At 36.3% G+C, this 15844-nt stretch overlaps 1 protein-coding gene across 3 annotated transcripts; it reads left to right on the top strand.

Annotated features, from left to right (window-relative positions):
• Window positions 1-74: 74 nt before the first annotated feature.
• Window positions 75-15809, top strand: LOC124640601 (longitudinals lacking protein, isoforms H/M/V). 3 transcript variants are annotated; one of them, XM_047178435.1, is made up of 6 exons: window positions 75-213; window positions 1739-1874; window positions 2172-2348; window positions 2734-3034; window positions 8415-8711; window positions 14296-15809. In XM_047178435.1, exons 2-5 carry the CDS (start codon window positions 1761-1763, stop codon window positions 8657-8659), a joined length of 837 nt encoding a protein of 278 aa, XP_047034391.1. In that variant the 5' UTR covers window positions 75-213; window positions 1739-1760; the 3' UTR covers window positions 8660-8711; window positions 14296-15809. The 3 variants fall into 3 exon arrangements, with proteins under 3 accessions (XP_047034391.1, XP_047034390.1, XP_047034389.1); XM_047178434.1 differs by having other exon boundaries at window positions 1734-1874; XM_047178433.1 differs by having other exon boundaries at window positions 76-209; window positions 1734-1874.
• Window positions 15810-15844: the final 35 nt, after the last annotated feature.

The raw sequence follows: 15844 nt of genomic DNA, 5'->3' as shown, positions 1-15844 counted from the left end.
ATCAGCTCCAGAAATAGGTGGCTACAGGTTTTCCAGGCGTCCCGACCTAAAATAAAGCAGCCTGGATTCGTTAACAATATAATTGTCTCCACTTGGGACGTGCAACGGACTGTGAGCGTAAGAACATTTGTGTGCTTTCTGTAAACTAAATAGTGGCCATGGATGATGAGGATGTACAACAGTTTTCTTTGCGCTGGCACAATCATCAGGTAGGTGAGTAATATTTTATTTTATCAACACACCCACCACAGATGAACAGGTACACTTACAGTTTTTATCCTTGAACACTATTCTTTTTGCTTCAGTCATACAGCCTATGCGTTTTTTTAGTTGACCTGAATTTTATTTAAAAAATATATATTATAAATGTAGAATAGTGGCGTTGTTTTTTTTTCGTACGTCATCATTTATCGTAGGTTGTTTGAATGATATGATTAATTAGTTAATAGCTTTGTTTAAATGCAAAATATAAATTTTAATTTGTTCAACGTAATATTAATGTGAAAATATATTAGTACGTACTTGTTCTATAATGTAGGAAGTTTTAAACTATGAGGAAGCGTTGTATTATATTTTAGAATTTTATGTAGAGAATTTATTTGTGATATTGTAATATATTGTTGCAATTGTAATGTAAATATTAGCACCCTTGCTTAGCCTTGTATTACCTTTGCCGATGACACTAATGGCCGTTTCCGATATCTTATCTATCTGCTGTTTTGCTTACTAGAGATAGGAATTAGACATTACTTGTGTGGGGCTTATGTCAAAATTATATCTCTAGTAGTCAAATCAATGGATAGATAGAATATTAGGATAGGCCGTAAATAGAGAGGTTACTAATAGATCACACGCACACCGACTAATCGATTACAGAGCTATACTAATATCGATTAAAAACAGTTTTTAATTTCTTTTCTTATTGTATTGCAGCAGCTTTATGGTTGGAATCCGTCTATGGTACTTAATGTTATTTTTTTAATAGAAAATACTTTATTTTTAAAATTATCATTATTTTTGTTTTTGATTGGGTGTCGCGCTGTAAGTATATACCATGTCGCAGGTTCGATTCCTGCAATTTGAGAATTGTGTACATAAGGGTACGTATGGGGGCACATAGGGGGTTTACATAAAGGTACATGTAAAGAGAAGGTAAATTAGAGTGGTGAGTAGGTACACTCACAATGCTCATGTAGTGTATGTTTCATTAAGATGAATAGGTATTGAAAAATAAAATTTATGTTTTTCATAATGATGTGAATGTTAACATTTTTCAACAAATATGAATAAATAGTAATAGTCATGTTAATTCTTTTTTATACATAATTAATTTTACGAAAAACAAAAACTACGACTTATTTTAATGGAAAAATAATCTTATGTTTACGTAAACAACATTAACTAAGCTGCTTAGGATGTTAAAAAAGCTAGACTACAAATAAAATATTCACCTAATTAAATATTTTTTACTTATAAAAGCTATCTAGGTCGAGTTAAAGGCGTACCTACGTTAATTAAATCTTAAGCAAGTTAGAAGAACTTATAATTTTAAATAATATTGCAATTAGGTTTTATATAGATTTTACCATAAAAAAGCGCTAATCTAATTAGCCTAATTTCAACAAAAAGTTTCATTACCATAGAGTGCCATCCAACCTATTTGTACCATAGACGGATTTCTCCAGCAAGGCTGCTGCGGGCCAAAGGAATAAAATGGTGGTTTTGCTCAACAGAACAGTTTGATAGGAGCCCTAGGTCGTATGTTGAGCAGTGGGATCCTGACTGACGTCACACTGAGTGCTAGTGGGACATCCGTGAAGGCTCACAAACTTGTTCTCGCTTCTTGCAGCCAGTATTTCGCTCAGCTGTTTAAGGTATAAAATGTTTGCTATTTCAAATGTTTGGTGCTTTCTTATTGAAGTATATATGGGTGGCATCTGTAATATCCAGAGCTAAAGATTTTGGTTTTTGCAAATTAAAAAATAAATAAAAATGAAGTACATGAAGACACAAAAAGCGCCTAGTGCGCTATTTATATTCGTCGCATCGGCCAGTTCGATTCCTGCAAAGGACATCTAAAATCGTTCTGAGTGATCGGGAAAAAATCCTAGTATTAATTTTTTTTTTTTTTGATATTGACATTTTACCAATACCCTGTCTCAAAATTCCAGGAAGTGGAAGCGGAGAACAACACACTGGTGGTAGTCCTGAGCTGTGATGCTACGGAGCTGCGACTGCTGCTGACCTTCATGTACACAGGGGAGGTGACTGCCTCCAAGAGCATCTTACCCTCGCTACTCCGACTGGCACAGACCTTGAAGGTGTCGGGACTCACTGATGCCGATACGGTGAGTTGGTACTGCAGCTTTTAAAGGATGTTCTTGGCATGTATGACGCAGTGGCTGAGCTGTAGAGCTGCTGCTTTGAGGGATAAACTAAATTATTCCGAGTGAAGGAGGTTGGGCATGTTAAAATATATGAAAACAAACCCAGAATAAAGGAGGTAGGTATTCCTGGTGTGAACATTATCGCAGAAATCTGATCGCACAAAGGCCTTATTCTTGGTTCCGGAATTTCAGTGCCAGTAAATACAGATAAATATTTTTAGATACGTGTTTTCCTTTAAGCGCTTAATTCTGTGAGGTAGATACCAGTTCCACGATCTGATCACGATCGATGTTCAACACTAGATTTATATCGAACATACCATAACGCAATCTTCCATCATTACAGAACTCAACCCTAACGCCAACAGAGCCCGAAATTCAAGAAGAATTCAACCCCCCAGTGAAACTAGAAACGAAGACCGAAGCCCAACCCCCCCTCATCATCAACGACAACTCCAGCTCCAGTTCCAAACTCAACTACGATGAAATACTATCCCCAACGATCGAGAAAGACGGCCATTTTGTAAACGACTTCATAGTAAAAACCGAGAAGGATCGATTGAGCAAATTAGACCAGATTGTGCAGAATTTGTATAGCACCCACAAGATTGGCAACCCTCCTGCTGCTACTTTGGTTAATTCTGGTGGTAAGGAAACCTTCTTTATATTCCCATAATTATCATCAACATAACCATATAAGCCTTTTCTTTTATGGGTACATGAAGCAACCTAGAGCAGACTTTCAGAGAACTTGGCGATTGATATACCCCTGCCTCCTAAAGCACGTCATTAATTATTTAGCTCCTGCCCTTGATCTCTTGTTCTGTCTTGTCTTGAGAGTGAGCCTAGGGAATAGAGCATCTGTGCTTTTGCTCTATGTCCCATGCAACTGACCGATCTACTTGAAGAATAGCAGCCGCGACCTATTGCTATCCAGTGCTGAATGTAGACCTCCGCTACCAAACGCCAACCAGCCAGTCTTACATTGCAAACCACCTTCTTCAAATTCTATTCAATAATCTTCACTGTCAAATCGAAGATGTGCTAAAGTGACATTCTAATTAGCCAAACAATAACTTCTATTAATTTGATAGAACAAGCTTTCTATAGTAGAAAAGACAATTTGCAATTTTAGTCATAATTACAAAAAATATTCATAGCCTAAGATTTTAAACAATTCAAGAATTAGTTTAAAACTTTCAAATTTTGCGTTTATTTAATTTATTCCAAGTACCTAGGTTCTTATACTTAAACAGATTGCAGCAAGTAAATTGTTATTCCATTAGTGAATTTAGATATGAATTTGATTTAACAACAATGAGTTTCAAGATTTTAAGAAGCTCTTAGTGTCTTTAAGTTTCTAAGATTTTAATTACTTTATAACACTTTTAGTGTACAACGGTATTACGTAACTTTATATTTTATCATGCATTAAGTACATTATAAATTATAATGGAATGGTTAGGTATCCCATCTAAATATCAATATCAATGTAAATAGGCACACACTAACAATTATTATGTAAATAAAACTCAACATTTTTAAAACGACATTTCAAAGGGTTTTTCCCCATCGTGATTCGCTCGTGTTCAGCCTTACCTGTACTTATACTTACTTGATCTGTTTTCTTGAGAAAAAAATAATACGTCACTGTCAGAGCTTTTTCCTCGAATTCGCGGTGCCTGTAAATAATTTGCATGGTAGATAGAACGGAAATATACATATGAGGAAAAATATATTTCAAAAAGAACTATCTTCTACAAATAAAATGTTTGAACATACATCGCTTTATTGGTTCACATCCTTTCATCTCGTGAAAAAAATACGACAGTAACTTCTTACATACTTCACTTTTAGTTTCCGTTCCCGCCAAACTTGATGGCGGCTCACAACTAATTTCGGAGCAGAAGTTCGCGAACGCGGTGGTGGGCCTCTTCCCCATCCATAAAGTCTCTGCTACCTATGGTTTCTGGCCGCGTTTTGTGCTATTTTACGAGCCGCAGTCAAGATGGGCGACATAGTTGGGAAAAGGCTCAGGAGATGATGAGTCAAGCTGGGCGAGAACTATACCTAGCGTTAAATCTGACCCCAAATAAAATTGGGAATAGTGCAGGAAGATTAACGTATGGAAATCATTGCTTTGAAATCTTAAGTCTAAAGACTTGAATATCTTAAATCGAAAGCAGTTACGTGTTACACCATTGTCGCTTCCAGCATACGGCACCTACTCGGATTCACGGAAAACCAGATTCGTCATTATACAGGGTGTTTGGCGCATGGACCGACACAATTTTTTGGGGGATTCGTGAGGCCATGTACTAGTTTTCACTCATAGACCCAATGTCCTATATGTCACTGTATTCGAGATACGATTTTTTTTGTTTGTTTTTAAAAATTACCGGAACTATCACCTTTAAAACGCTATAACTTTTCAGTCTGTTGTCGAATTTACACCAAATCACTTTCATTGCGTTCTCTGATGTATTATTATTCCAAATAAAACATAAATTCATAGCACTAGATGGAAAAAAAATACTTGTTGAGCTTCCAAAGTCTTAAAAATGAAAAAACGTATGAAAAATGTCAAATTCAAAATTAATTATAAAAAAAAGTAAAAGCTTTTATGAACTTCATTTAATAAAAAAAAAATGCCTACTTAATACCCTTTCCAACGATATGCCACATGGGTGTGAAATCATTAATAATGTCGTCACAAACCTAAAGGTACACATTAACCAGTGCCAGGGTAATGAAAACACAAAAATGTTTTAAAATGTTTTAATTAAATTTAAGTTATAAATTATGTTCAAAATGACTGCCTCTGTTGCGAATGCATGCACGGCATCTTTTTCTAATTTCTACAGTCGTCGTCCTCAGTCGCATTTCTGCTTTCATAATTTCAAAGGCGCAATTTATTCTTTCGATTAAAATTTCTCTTGTGGGTACTTCAGTCGCATACACAATTTCTTTTGCACGGCCCCAGACATAAAAATCCAAGGGCGTCAGGTCTGGTGAACGTGCAGGCCAAGGAATTGGGCCGCCTCTTCCGATCCATGAATTTGGAAAACAGTTGTCCAAATGTTCTCGCACGTCTCGCTGGTAATGTGCTGGACAGCCATCATTTTGGAAAATAATTGGTTCTCCATCTAATACTGGTAATACCAATTCAGGTAAATCTTCGAGTAAAAAATTCAAATAATTTTCTCCGGTCAGGCGCTCTGGTAAGAAATGTGGACCGATCAGGTGTCTTCCAATAACCCCCGCCCAAACGTTTACACTAAACTTAGTTTGAAAGGAACTTTGTCTTTTCTTGCGGGGATTTTGTCTTTTTTGCGCCCAATGGTGAAGGTTGTGGAGATTCACAATTCCCTCGTGATTAAAATTGGATTCATCAGTCCACAAAATTCTTTTTAAAAAATTTGTATCATCTACGTCCGTATGCATCATAAATCGGCAAAAATCGAGCCGTCTCCTGTGATCATCATCTATGAGACCTAGAACAATCCATTAAAGACTGGTAAAAATTCACTTTTTGAATGGCAAAAACTAACATAAATTTAAAAGATAAAATTAGAAAAAATAAAAGTTACTAGGTATTTATTTGAAAAACGAACCAGTAAAGCTACAAGGATATTTGTAAACGTTTAAAATAAGTGTATGGTTAAAACCATTTTAAAATACAAGTTTTTTGGGTGCAAAATTTCAGCACAATAAGGTCGAAGATAACTGGTTCAAAATTTAGTTTTACGATTTCGCCTGATAAAATAAATAAAGTACTTAACGTACCTTGAACAGAAGTGTAGTGATACGCATGCTTTCCATTTTCCCGAAGAACTGACCAAACTTTCCAAACCGACAAGTGAAGTCTTTCAGCTACAACTCGAATACTTGTCGTTGGATCCTCATCAAAAGCTTGCAAAATGCTTTCATCAATTACAACATTATGTTGCCTCACATTAACGCGAGGCTCTTGGAAATTTATGTTTCCAGTCTCCCTCAGACGTCGATAGGTTGTAGCAAACGTCTCGTGGTGTGGTATACGCCGGTTAGGATAACGCTGCTGGTAAATTCTACGCGCTTCACGAGCGTTACAATTAGCGCTGCCATATGCCAACAACATGTCAGCATACTCTTCGTTGCTGAAGTTAGGCATTGTAACAAGCACGGTGAATACACCAACAGTTTAACAGAAAAGTTCAACAAACAAAACTTAACAAAAACAAACTTTAACAAAAAACAACGAAATAGGAAAACGTGAAATACACGGACACTTCCGATAGCAGAGATAGTCAAATCTCGACTAAACAAGGATCACATAACAAACTCCAACCCAATGATAGACAAAGACAAGAGATATTTTTCATGCGTAAGAAAGAGACAGGCAGTTTACCTGCCAATTACCTGCTTACCATTGTTCTATCAAACGGGTTCGTTGTTAGAGACGTTAGAGTGCGTGTTCGTTCCTGCTCTGATTTTGACGACATTATTAATGATTTCACACCCATGTGGCATATCGTTGGAAAGGGTATTAAGTAGGCAATTTTTTTTTATTAAACGAAGTTCATAAAAGCTTTTACTTTTTTTTATAATTAATTTTGAATTTGACATTTTTCATACGTTTTTTCATTTTTAAGAGTTTGGAAGCTCAACAAGTATTTTTTTTCCATCTAGTGCTATGAATTTATGTTTTATTTGGAATAATAATACATCAGAGAACGCAATGAAAGTGATTTGGTGTAAATTCGACAACAGACTGAAAAGTTATAGCGTTTTAAAGGTGATAGTTCCGGTAATTTTTAAAAACAAACAAAAAAAATCGTATCTCGAATACAGTGACATATAGGACATTGGGTCTATGAGTGAAAACTAGTACATGGCCTCACGAATCCCCCAAAAATTTTTGTCGGTCCATGCGCCAAACACCCTGTATTTAGCCATTCTGTATACTACTGCAAGGAACGTGCTTCTTCTCACACAGAAGAGGATTTAAATGATCCAAATTGAATGAACCTATAGGCTTATTTATTTTTATTTTAAGCTTAAGCAAGACATTAGTTTATACGAGTCTTACGTGTTTTTCTGTATGTAGCACGTTTGGGAAAACAAGTGATTAATGTTCGCGGAAATACGAACATAGATCAACTGTTTTCGAGTAGGTAATCATTCCAATTCATCAATAAGTTTGTATTCTACTATTTCCCCTGTGGGTTGACAAAAATTGCAAAGTTCGAGCTCATCTGTTTCAGTCTTTACATAGGTACCTATTTATTACCTTCCTGAAGTGAAAATCAATACTTACTAAGATAGTTAGTTAGGTCTTAGGTTCTATCATTTTTTTTGTAGTAAATTACCCCTCCCGCTGAGAGCGCAGCGTGAAGGAGTGTCAGACTTTTACACGTAGTAACTATTATAGTAATCTGTGCTTTTACTGACTAAAACCCTTTACGCCCCTTACGTGCCAGGGCCGCGGTAACTCTTTCGAACAATCCTGCAGCCCCGGCGTAAGATAATGTAAATTGAGTATAAGGTTTTTTCAGATCAGGACTCTATTCAAACTTGCCAAGTATGACTCTTGCAGTATTTAAAAATAAATTACGAACATTTTTAACTGAAAAATCATAGTACACGATCCAAGATTTCCTAAATTGTCGACCAATTATTAATTCCACTGCCCAATACCTACCCATGTAATTATTGTTTGCTTATTAGGCAGAACATAAGGCAGGCAATAATATTAGGCAGGCAGGACTTATTAGGGTCAATTCCGACTGAAAGAGCAGCGGCCGGCAGCGGCCGGCAGCGGCCGTAATTGCAAGGGATTGAGCGCGAGCGCGGCGGGCCGCGCGGTGCCGCGCGGCACCGCACCGCGCCGCGCTCTTACATTTTCCGTGCTCTTACGGCCGCTGCCGGCCGCTGCTCTTTCAGTGGGAATTGACCCTTAATACTCGAATATATTGTTAACATCTGTAGCTTGCATATGCCCACATAAAGATACTTTGACTGATTCTCCTTAACTTTTACTCTCAGTTACAGAGCAACAAGACCCATACGACAGAAAATGGCGCATGAACAGCTCAATCTGCACGATATGCAACAAGCGTCTATCAAACCAGTACAACTTGCGCGTGCACATGGAGACGCACGCGGGGCGGCGCCACGCCTGCCGCGCCTGCTCGCACGTCTCGCGATCTCGGGACGCGCTGAGAAAACACGTCGCTTACCGACATGCGCCGCCGCAGCATAGGCCCGGGAGAGACTTGTCCACTATCTAGAATAAACGGCTCAAAATATAAGGTGGATACGATTTGTGAAAGAAGATATTAAGTACCGTAAAATGGGGTGAATAGAAATTGCGGGGTGAATAGAAAAAAAATCAGGAAAGTTTACAATGTTAATATATCAGTAGCTTTCGTTGAAGAATTTTGGTAGAATTTTAAATTTTAATACAGCAACATTTTTTCTTTGCGTTGGCAACAATTTTTAATTGTCAAAATTGACATTTATCCTTCAAAATACATTTCAAAGTCGACCATCTGTGAACGTGTTTTATTCAACTGCCGAAACTTTTGAATTAAGGCTGGAAAAAGTTGTGATTTGTGCTTTTTAATGTGTTTATCTCATTAGGTGTACAATAAATTATAAAAATACAGTGAAGGTAAGTGAGAATCCGTTATTAAACTTAAAAAAATTGTTAAAATCACAGTATGTGTAAATTTATTGTATATAAGGGGTCAATAGAATCTATTGAAGGGTGAATAGAACTCTAGTAAGGGTTTAATGGAAACCTAGTAGGGAATAATAGAAACGACTAATGTTTGAATAGCAACTAATGAGGGGTCAATAGAGATAAATAAATAGGGTTGTCAAAAACTGTTAATAGAATTTAATACTACTAATAATGTATGGAGCTGTAGATTTAGTGATTGATAAATAAATAAGTTCATTTATTGATTTCTCGACATATTTTAAAAAAAAACATTTAAAAATACAAAAAATAGATGGCCACCGATATCGGGCATAGGGTCCAAGGTACCGCTGGTTAGGGTCCCAGAGACAGAAACCTCCTCACAATACGCGCCGTATCATGGAGTACTGCCATCTGAATCAGTCCCTTGATCCAACCGCCTAACGAGAGCCTCATGAGGTGTTGGTCGAGGCTCTTGGCTATTAGACCATTGGCCGTAACGGCAATCGGCACAATAACAGCCTTGTCGTCATTCCACATGGCGACAACCTCGTGCGCTAAGTCAAGATACTTTATTTGTTTCTCTGTCTCAGCTTTCACGAGGTTCTCGTCATGCGGAACGGCGACATCGATTATTATCGTGCGGCGCGATAATCGATCTATCACCACTATATCAGGCTTATTGGCTATAATAGTCCTGTCAGTGATGATAGATCGATTCCAGTACAACGTGATATGGTCCTTTTCGAGAACTGGGTCGGGCGCATACTTGTAGTACGGTTTCTCAAGATCTACAAGTTTGTATTGCAGAGCAATCTGCTGGTGGATGATCTTGGCCACTTGGTTATGCCTGTGCAAATATTCACCGTTAGCCAAACGAGAACAACCAGATATAATAGGTCTGATAGACTCACCTGGATGGTGACATGCCCGACATATGTCATCCGTCCCGTCTTTCATAATATATCTCCGGTAGTTATTCGTCAGGATAACTTCGTCCATAATTGCACATACAAATCTTTTCTCTAAATAGGTCACCGAAGCGTAGCCAAGATACGGACGCATTGAAGTCTACATCGGGGCCATGAAGTGCCCCGAAGAAGCGTCCGTGTAGCTGTTTGCTCTGCCATACCTCCTTGCGATCATGGGTAGTTACTACCACAGGTCTGCGCCAGTTCCCATTTGCCAACGATAGCGGGGGCAGTCCTCTGTCCACTGCTACCATATCACGGTGCATACCCACGTCGCTTTTGAGAAGACATTCCCTGAGACTGCACACCTCACGGTTGTGGAGCGTCTTTGCATTTAAAAAGCCTCGACCTCCACATTTCCGTGGGATGTACAGCCTCATCACCGACGATTGTGGGTGATGCATTAGTCCTGCGGTCAGCAGTGTGCGGACTCTCCTATCCAAGGCATCCAATTCAGTTTGAGTCCATTTGAGTATGCCGAAGGAGTACATCAGGACTGGCATGACCCAACCATTAAAGGCGCGAAACTTGTTGCCACCTGATAAGGAACTTTTTAGAACTTTATTCAGGCGGCTAAAGAAACGCTCCCGTAATGATTGTTTCATGACAGCCACATTGATGCCTAACCCCTCCGCCATACCCAGGTATTTATATGTATCGTTTGCGGAGAGTGATCTCAGGTTTATAGAATCTGAGAGTTGTACTCCCTCAGATTCCACAATTCCCCCTCGCTTTACATGCATGACTGCACATTTGTCCACACCGAATTCCATCCTGAAGCAGCTACTGAAAGTTTCAGTGACCTTCAGTAGCTTTATCAGCTGCATTTCTGTGGTGGCAAACAGTTTCAGATCATCCATATAAAGCAAATGGGATATAACCTGACCCCCTCTCCGCAAAGGATAGCCCAGCCCCGAACCCTCTAGCAATGTGCTCAATGGGTTCAAGGCCAGGCAAAACCAAAGTGGACTCAAACTATCACCCTGGAATATTCCCCGCTCGATCTTAATAGGATCGCCGATCCCTTCAATTTGTCTACAGCCTGGATAGTGAAGAACCGTTCTCCATTGCTCCATACATGACGCAAGAAAGGCGCGTAGAGTATATTAATTAAATAAATAATATTTTTAACGTGATTATTTTCATTTACAGATACATACCGCCGTATTCAACATGCCGCGTGTATATAAACCCGATCCTACAAAAAAAAGGTATAAAAAATATAACATGGAGATCATAAAAAAAGCTGTGGAAGAGTATGCATCTTCCCGAAATGTTAAATTAGAAGAAGTTGCAAAAAAATATGGTATACACAAATCGGTGTTGTATCGTCACTGTACGCGGGATATGAAGCAACATGGAGGCCAAAGAGCTTTATCCGATGAAACTGAAATGTTCTTAATAGAAAACATAAACAAATGCGCAGAATGGGGTTATCCCTTAGATACTTTGGATCTCAGGTACATAGTAAAAATGTATCTTGATAAGATAGGTATAATTCATAAAAGATTCAAAGACAATTTTCCAGGACCAGATTTTGTACAGAGCTTCCTATTAAGACACAAAAATGAGATTTCTCAAAGAGTTTGTGAAAATATCAAGCGTGTGAGAGCTAAGGTATCACCAGATACGATTAAAGAATATTTCATAGAACTTGAGAAGTCTTTAAATGGTGTACCTGCTTCTAACATCTTAAATTACGACGAAACAAATTTGACGGACGACCCTGGGCGGAAAAAAATACTAATCAAACGGGGATGCAAGTACCCTGAAAGAGTTCTGAACCATACCAAGGCTTCCGTGTCTATTATGATGGCTGGTACCGCAGATGGTAAAATGTTACCACCATATGTGGTATACAAGGCAACTCATTTATATGATTCTTGGATCCAACATGGCCCAGAGGGTACTCGATATAATAGGTCGACATCTGGATGGTTTGATGCAACCACTTTTGAGGACTGGGTGCAAAATATGGTGGTTCCTTATTTTAAGAATTTACCAGGTAGAAAGTGCTTAATTGGAGACAATTTGTCTTCACATTTATCAGCAGATTTGATCCAAACATGTAAAGCGCACAACATCGATTTTGTGTTTTTACCAGCCAACTCAACTCACCTGACGCAACCTCTGGACGTGGCATTTTTCCGTCCAATGAAGCGAGCCTGGAGGCATTTATTATTAAAATGGAAAAAGACAGATGGTCGACAATTACCCACAATTCCAAAAGGTTGCTTTCCAAAATTATTAAAATTATTAATTGATGATCTGCAAATAAATGCCTCAAATAATATCATTGCTGGATTTAAGAAAACAGGAATTAGCCCTTTAAATGCAAGTGAAATATTAGCCAGACTTCCCGGCGAGGACTTAGGTGAAGAGCATAAAAGTGCTGTAGAAGATTCTATTCTAACACTCCTCAAAGAAATGAGATATGGTTCAATGAACATTGTAGAACCAAAAAGAAAGAGAAAACTAAATGTACTCCCAGGTAAAAGTGTCGCTGCAGAAGAAATTGAGGACTATGCAGATACTGATGTTGATAATAGTATGGCAAATCCTAAAAAAACAAAATACGATGCCTGTACCAGTGGTTCATCAGGTTTAAACAATAAAAATAAAGGAAAAGCTAAAAAAACTATAATTACAAACATGAAACTTTCACCAATTGAAGAAAAAGAAAATTGCCCTAATAAAATAGAACCTTACAAAGGAAAAGGCAAAGGGATTGGAAAGAAAACGAAAACATCCTATTTGGAAACAAAAGAAGAAGTAATCTTCAAAAAAAATATAGAAAACAATGAGACTAAAGGAAAAGCTATCGAGGATATTACAAAAAAATCAGAAACAGAAGACAAGGACAATAATGATAACAATAAAGAATGGAAAGAAGAATACCATAACGACTCGGAACAATCAAAATGCGGAAATACAAGGCAGGAAGATTACGATTACATCACGGGTTACGACAATTATGATAATAATACTGGACAGGAAAATTACGTTAACGTTACGGCTTACGAAAATTATGATAATAATATGGGAGAGCAGAATTACAATAGTATCACGGAAATAGAAAACTACAATAGTAACTTACAAGGATTAGAGTGCAAAATATCTAATGATATGGACATAAACCGTCTGCCCATTCTCTTTTTTGACAGCTTATGTGAAGAGGTTACAATCAGTACTGGAACAACTGCTGATGATAATACCATTAAGGAGAATAAAGTAGAAATAATATCAAATGAACTAGTGAATGACGGCCAGTACAACAAAAAATACAAATTACCAATTATAAAGAAGAGCAAGACTGTAATGGTAAAAGATCTCATTAAATTGCCAAAGAAAGAACACACAAATAATTACTATAATGATAGTGACAAAATATTAAAAGTTTTAGAAGAGGATGATGATGACCTGTGAAAACTTTGTTAATTGTAAAATTGGAACGATTTAGAATTTTATTGTTTTTTTTAGAATTCTTATTATTTTTACATTTAGTGAGCTAACGTAGACTGAAGTTATCTACCTGTAACAACTTTTTTATGATAATTATTGTTAAGTTCAGAAGATTTAGAATTTAGTTTTAATTTTTTAAAGAATTTTGATTATTTTTACGGAGTAGTACTGATTCTACAAAGCCATAATGAAGGCTGAAATCGATTAAATGTGATATATTTTATGATAATTGTTACGTTCAGAAGATTTAGAATTTGTTTTTTTTTTTAAGAATGTTTATTACTTTTATGTTAGAATACTGATTTTATTTAATTCAAATAAAATGCGAATAAGAAGTATACATTGTTTAATTTATTGAAAAGAGATTACATTCCGTAAAAATAAAGTTGTTTAAAATACAAACATACCTAATTATTTATGTTAACAAAAACACATAAATAGTTTAAATCACAAATTTTGAATTTCATTTACCATTTACATACCAAAACAATTTTTAAATACACGACCTTTCATTTTAGCATGTTGGTTAAGTAATTTTGGGCAGCCCTAACAGTTTTTTCATTCACCCTTTTATGCATTTCTATTGACCCCAGTCGTCGGGTGAATAGAAATGATACATATTTTATTAAAAATCTGGAAAACATTTGCTTATAGTTAAACAAATATTGTTTCAGCTGTTTCTTTGTGATACCGGACATGATATTAAAATAATCTGTGGTTAAAAAAAAAGTAATAGACAACAAATTCTTAGAACAAAGTTGAAAATCATTGCTATTCACCCCGTTTTACGGTACTTATGAGGCCAAAGTTGTTTATTATGTGGTCTACTATTGTAAAAATCGATGAAAAAAAAAATCTACACAGTTTATTGAATAAAGGAGACTTTTTGTCGCGATTTTGCAAATAGCCTCATATTTAAAGCTCTTAAATTGTCAATGTTACCTACCAAGTGCTGGGGTAATTTATGTCGTATCCACTTTGTATTGATATCTAATCTAAAGAATAAGGAAACTATGCAAATGCTGGAACTGAAGCACTTAAACAGAAACATAACGCAGTTGCCTAGTTTTCGTATTATTCAGGACTTAACGGCCTTCCCCTTAATTGAGAGAAAAATTGGAGCTTCATTGAAAAAGACAGAAATAGTAAAAACTCAGAATGATGTTACCAGATATTTTTATCGTTAGGCAATTCTGGTGAAGACAAATCGTTCAATTCATGTACGTTTGATTATAAATAATATTCATCCTGTGTTTTAGAAAACTTATAAAATGTCGAATACCCACCGACGGTATATTACCAAAAGAAACGTTAAAAAAGACGAATTTGTTACATTTTTATTCACATTATTTTAATTATTGTTTTTGTTTCAGTTCTTCATTGTTTATTAACTTAAACAATAACTAATCATAAAAAAATATCAATGGTCGTAGCCATATTTTTAACGATATTTTATTTTTATTACCAGCAACACTCGTCATGTGTTGCCATAATCTGAAAAGGGTTTTTCTGGCTACACCCTACTTATACTTAGTTGATTTAAATAATAATATAATTTAAATAATGGTTGTGAAACCTTTCACTATTGTGAACTTGGCCTTAGCAAACAATTGCAATATAGAACAATTTTACAACGCTAGTAATTTTTACTCTGTATTTATTATCCATGATTAAGATATAATAGGAGTGTTGTGTATTAATGTTCAATTTTTATATTATTCTGTGATAAAAGGAACTAACGACAGTGTTGTGAAGCCAACTGTATTTATTAACCGACTTCCAAAAAAGGAGTATGTTCTCAATTCGATCGGTTTTCAGTTGAATTTGATGAGCAATAGCACAAATGCAATAGTTGCTTATATCCACACTCTATACAGATTGTGTAAAGACAACTGGTCGATGGTTCCTCAATTATTTATTTTGATGTCACTCCAATACAAAAAAAAAACTATTTGACTATTTATTCAAATATATATTTGGGCTTGCTGTCCTGGTGAGCTTTGTACCACCAAAAAAACAACACAGAAGCGCCACCTAGCGAGTCCGAGAATCCATTGAAAAAACATATGTACAAACTGTTATCTTAATCAGTCCATTAGGAGTACACATACGAAAAATATAAAAATAACAATAAAACTCACAACTTTGGAGGCTGAAGTTATTCGGAGTGACATCCACAATTTTATGTTCTAGTCATGTTTATAGGCCCTACGTTTACTATATTTAGCCTAAGCTAGCTTAAAAAGACATTTTATTTAATATAAAAGACAATTTAGTTAATTTTTAATAAATATTTTAAAGTGTTGTCTGGTTTTTATTTATATAATATCTTACCGTTT

The sequence above is a fragment of the Helicoverpa zea genome, chromosome 21 (genome assembly GCF_022581195.2).
Source record: "Helicoverpa zea isolate HzStark_Cry1AcR chromosome 21, ilHelZeax1.1, whole genome shotgun sequence".
In the NCBI taxonomy this organism is placed as follows: Eukaryota; Metazoa; Arthropoda; class Insecta; order Lepidoptera; family Noctuidae; genus Helicoverpa; species Helicoverpa zea.
This window is presented reverse-complemented; position numbering and strand designations above follow the sequence as displayed.

Bases quoted from the DNA above. Each gene is read 5' to 3' on its own strand.
- LOC124640601 (XM_047178433.1), top strand. From the start codon at position 159: ATGGATGATGAGGATGTACAACAGTTTTCTTTGCGCTGGCACAATCAT. The intron at 210-1,733 runs GTAGGTGAGTAA...TTTGCTCAACAG, and splicing joins TGCGCTGGCACAATCATCAG to AACAGTTTGATAGGAGCCCT. The intron at 2,349-2,733 runs GTGAGTTGGTAC...CCATCATTACAG, and splicing joins GACTCACTGATGCCGATACG to AACTCAACCCTAACGCCAAC.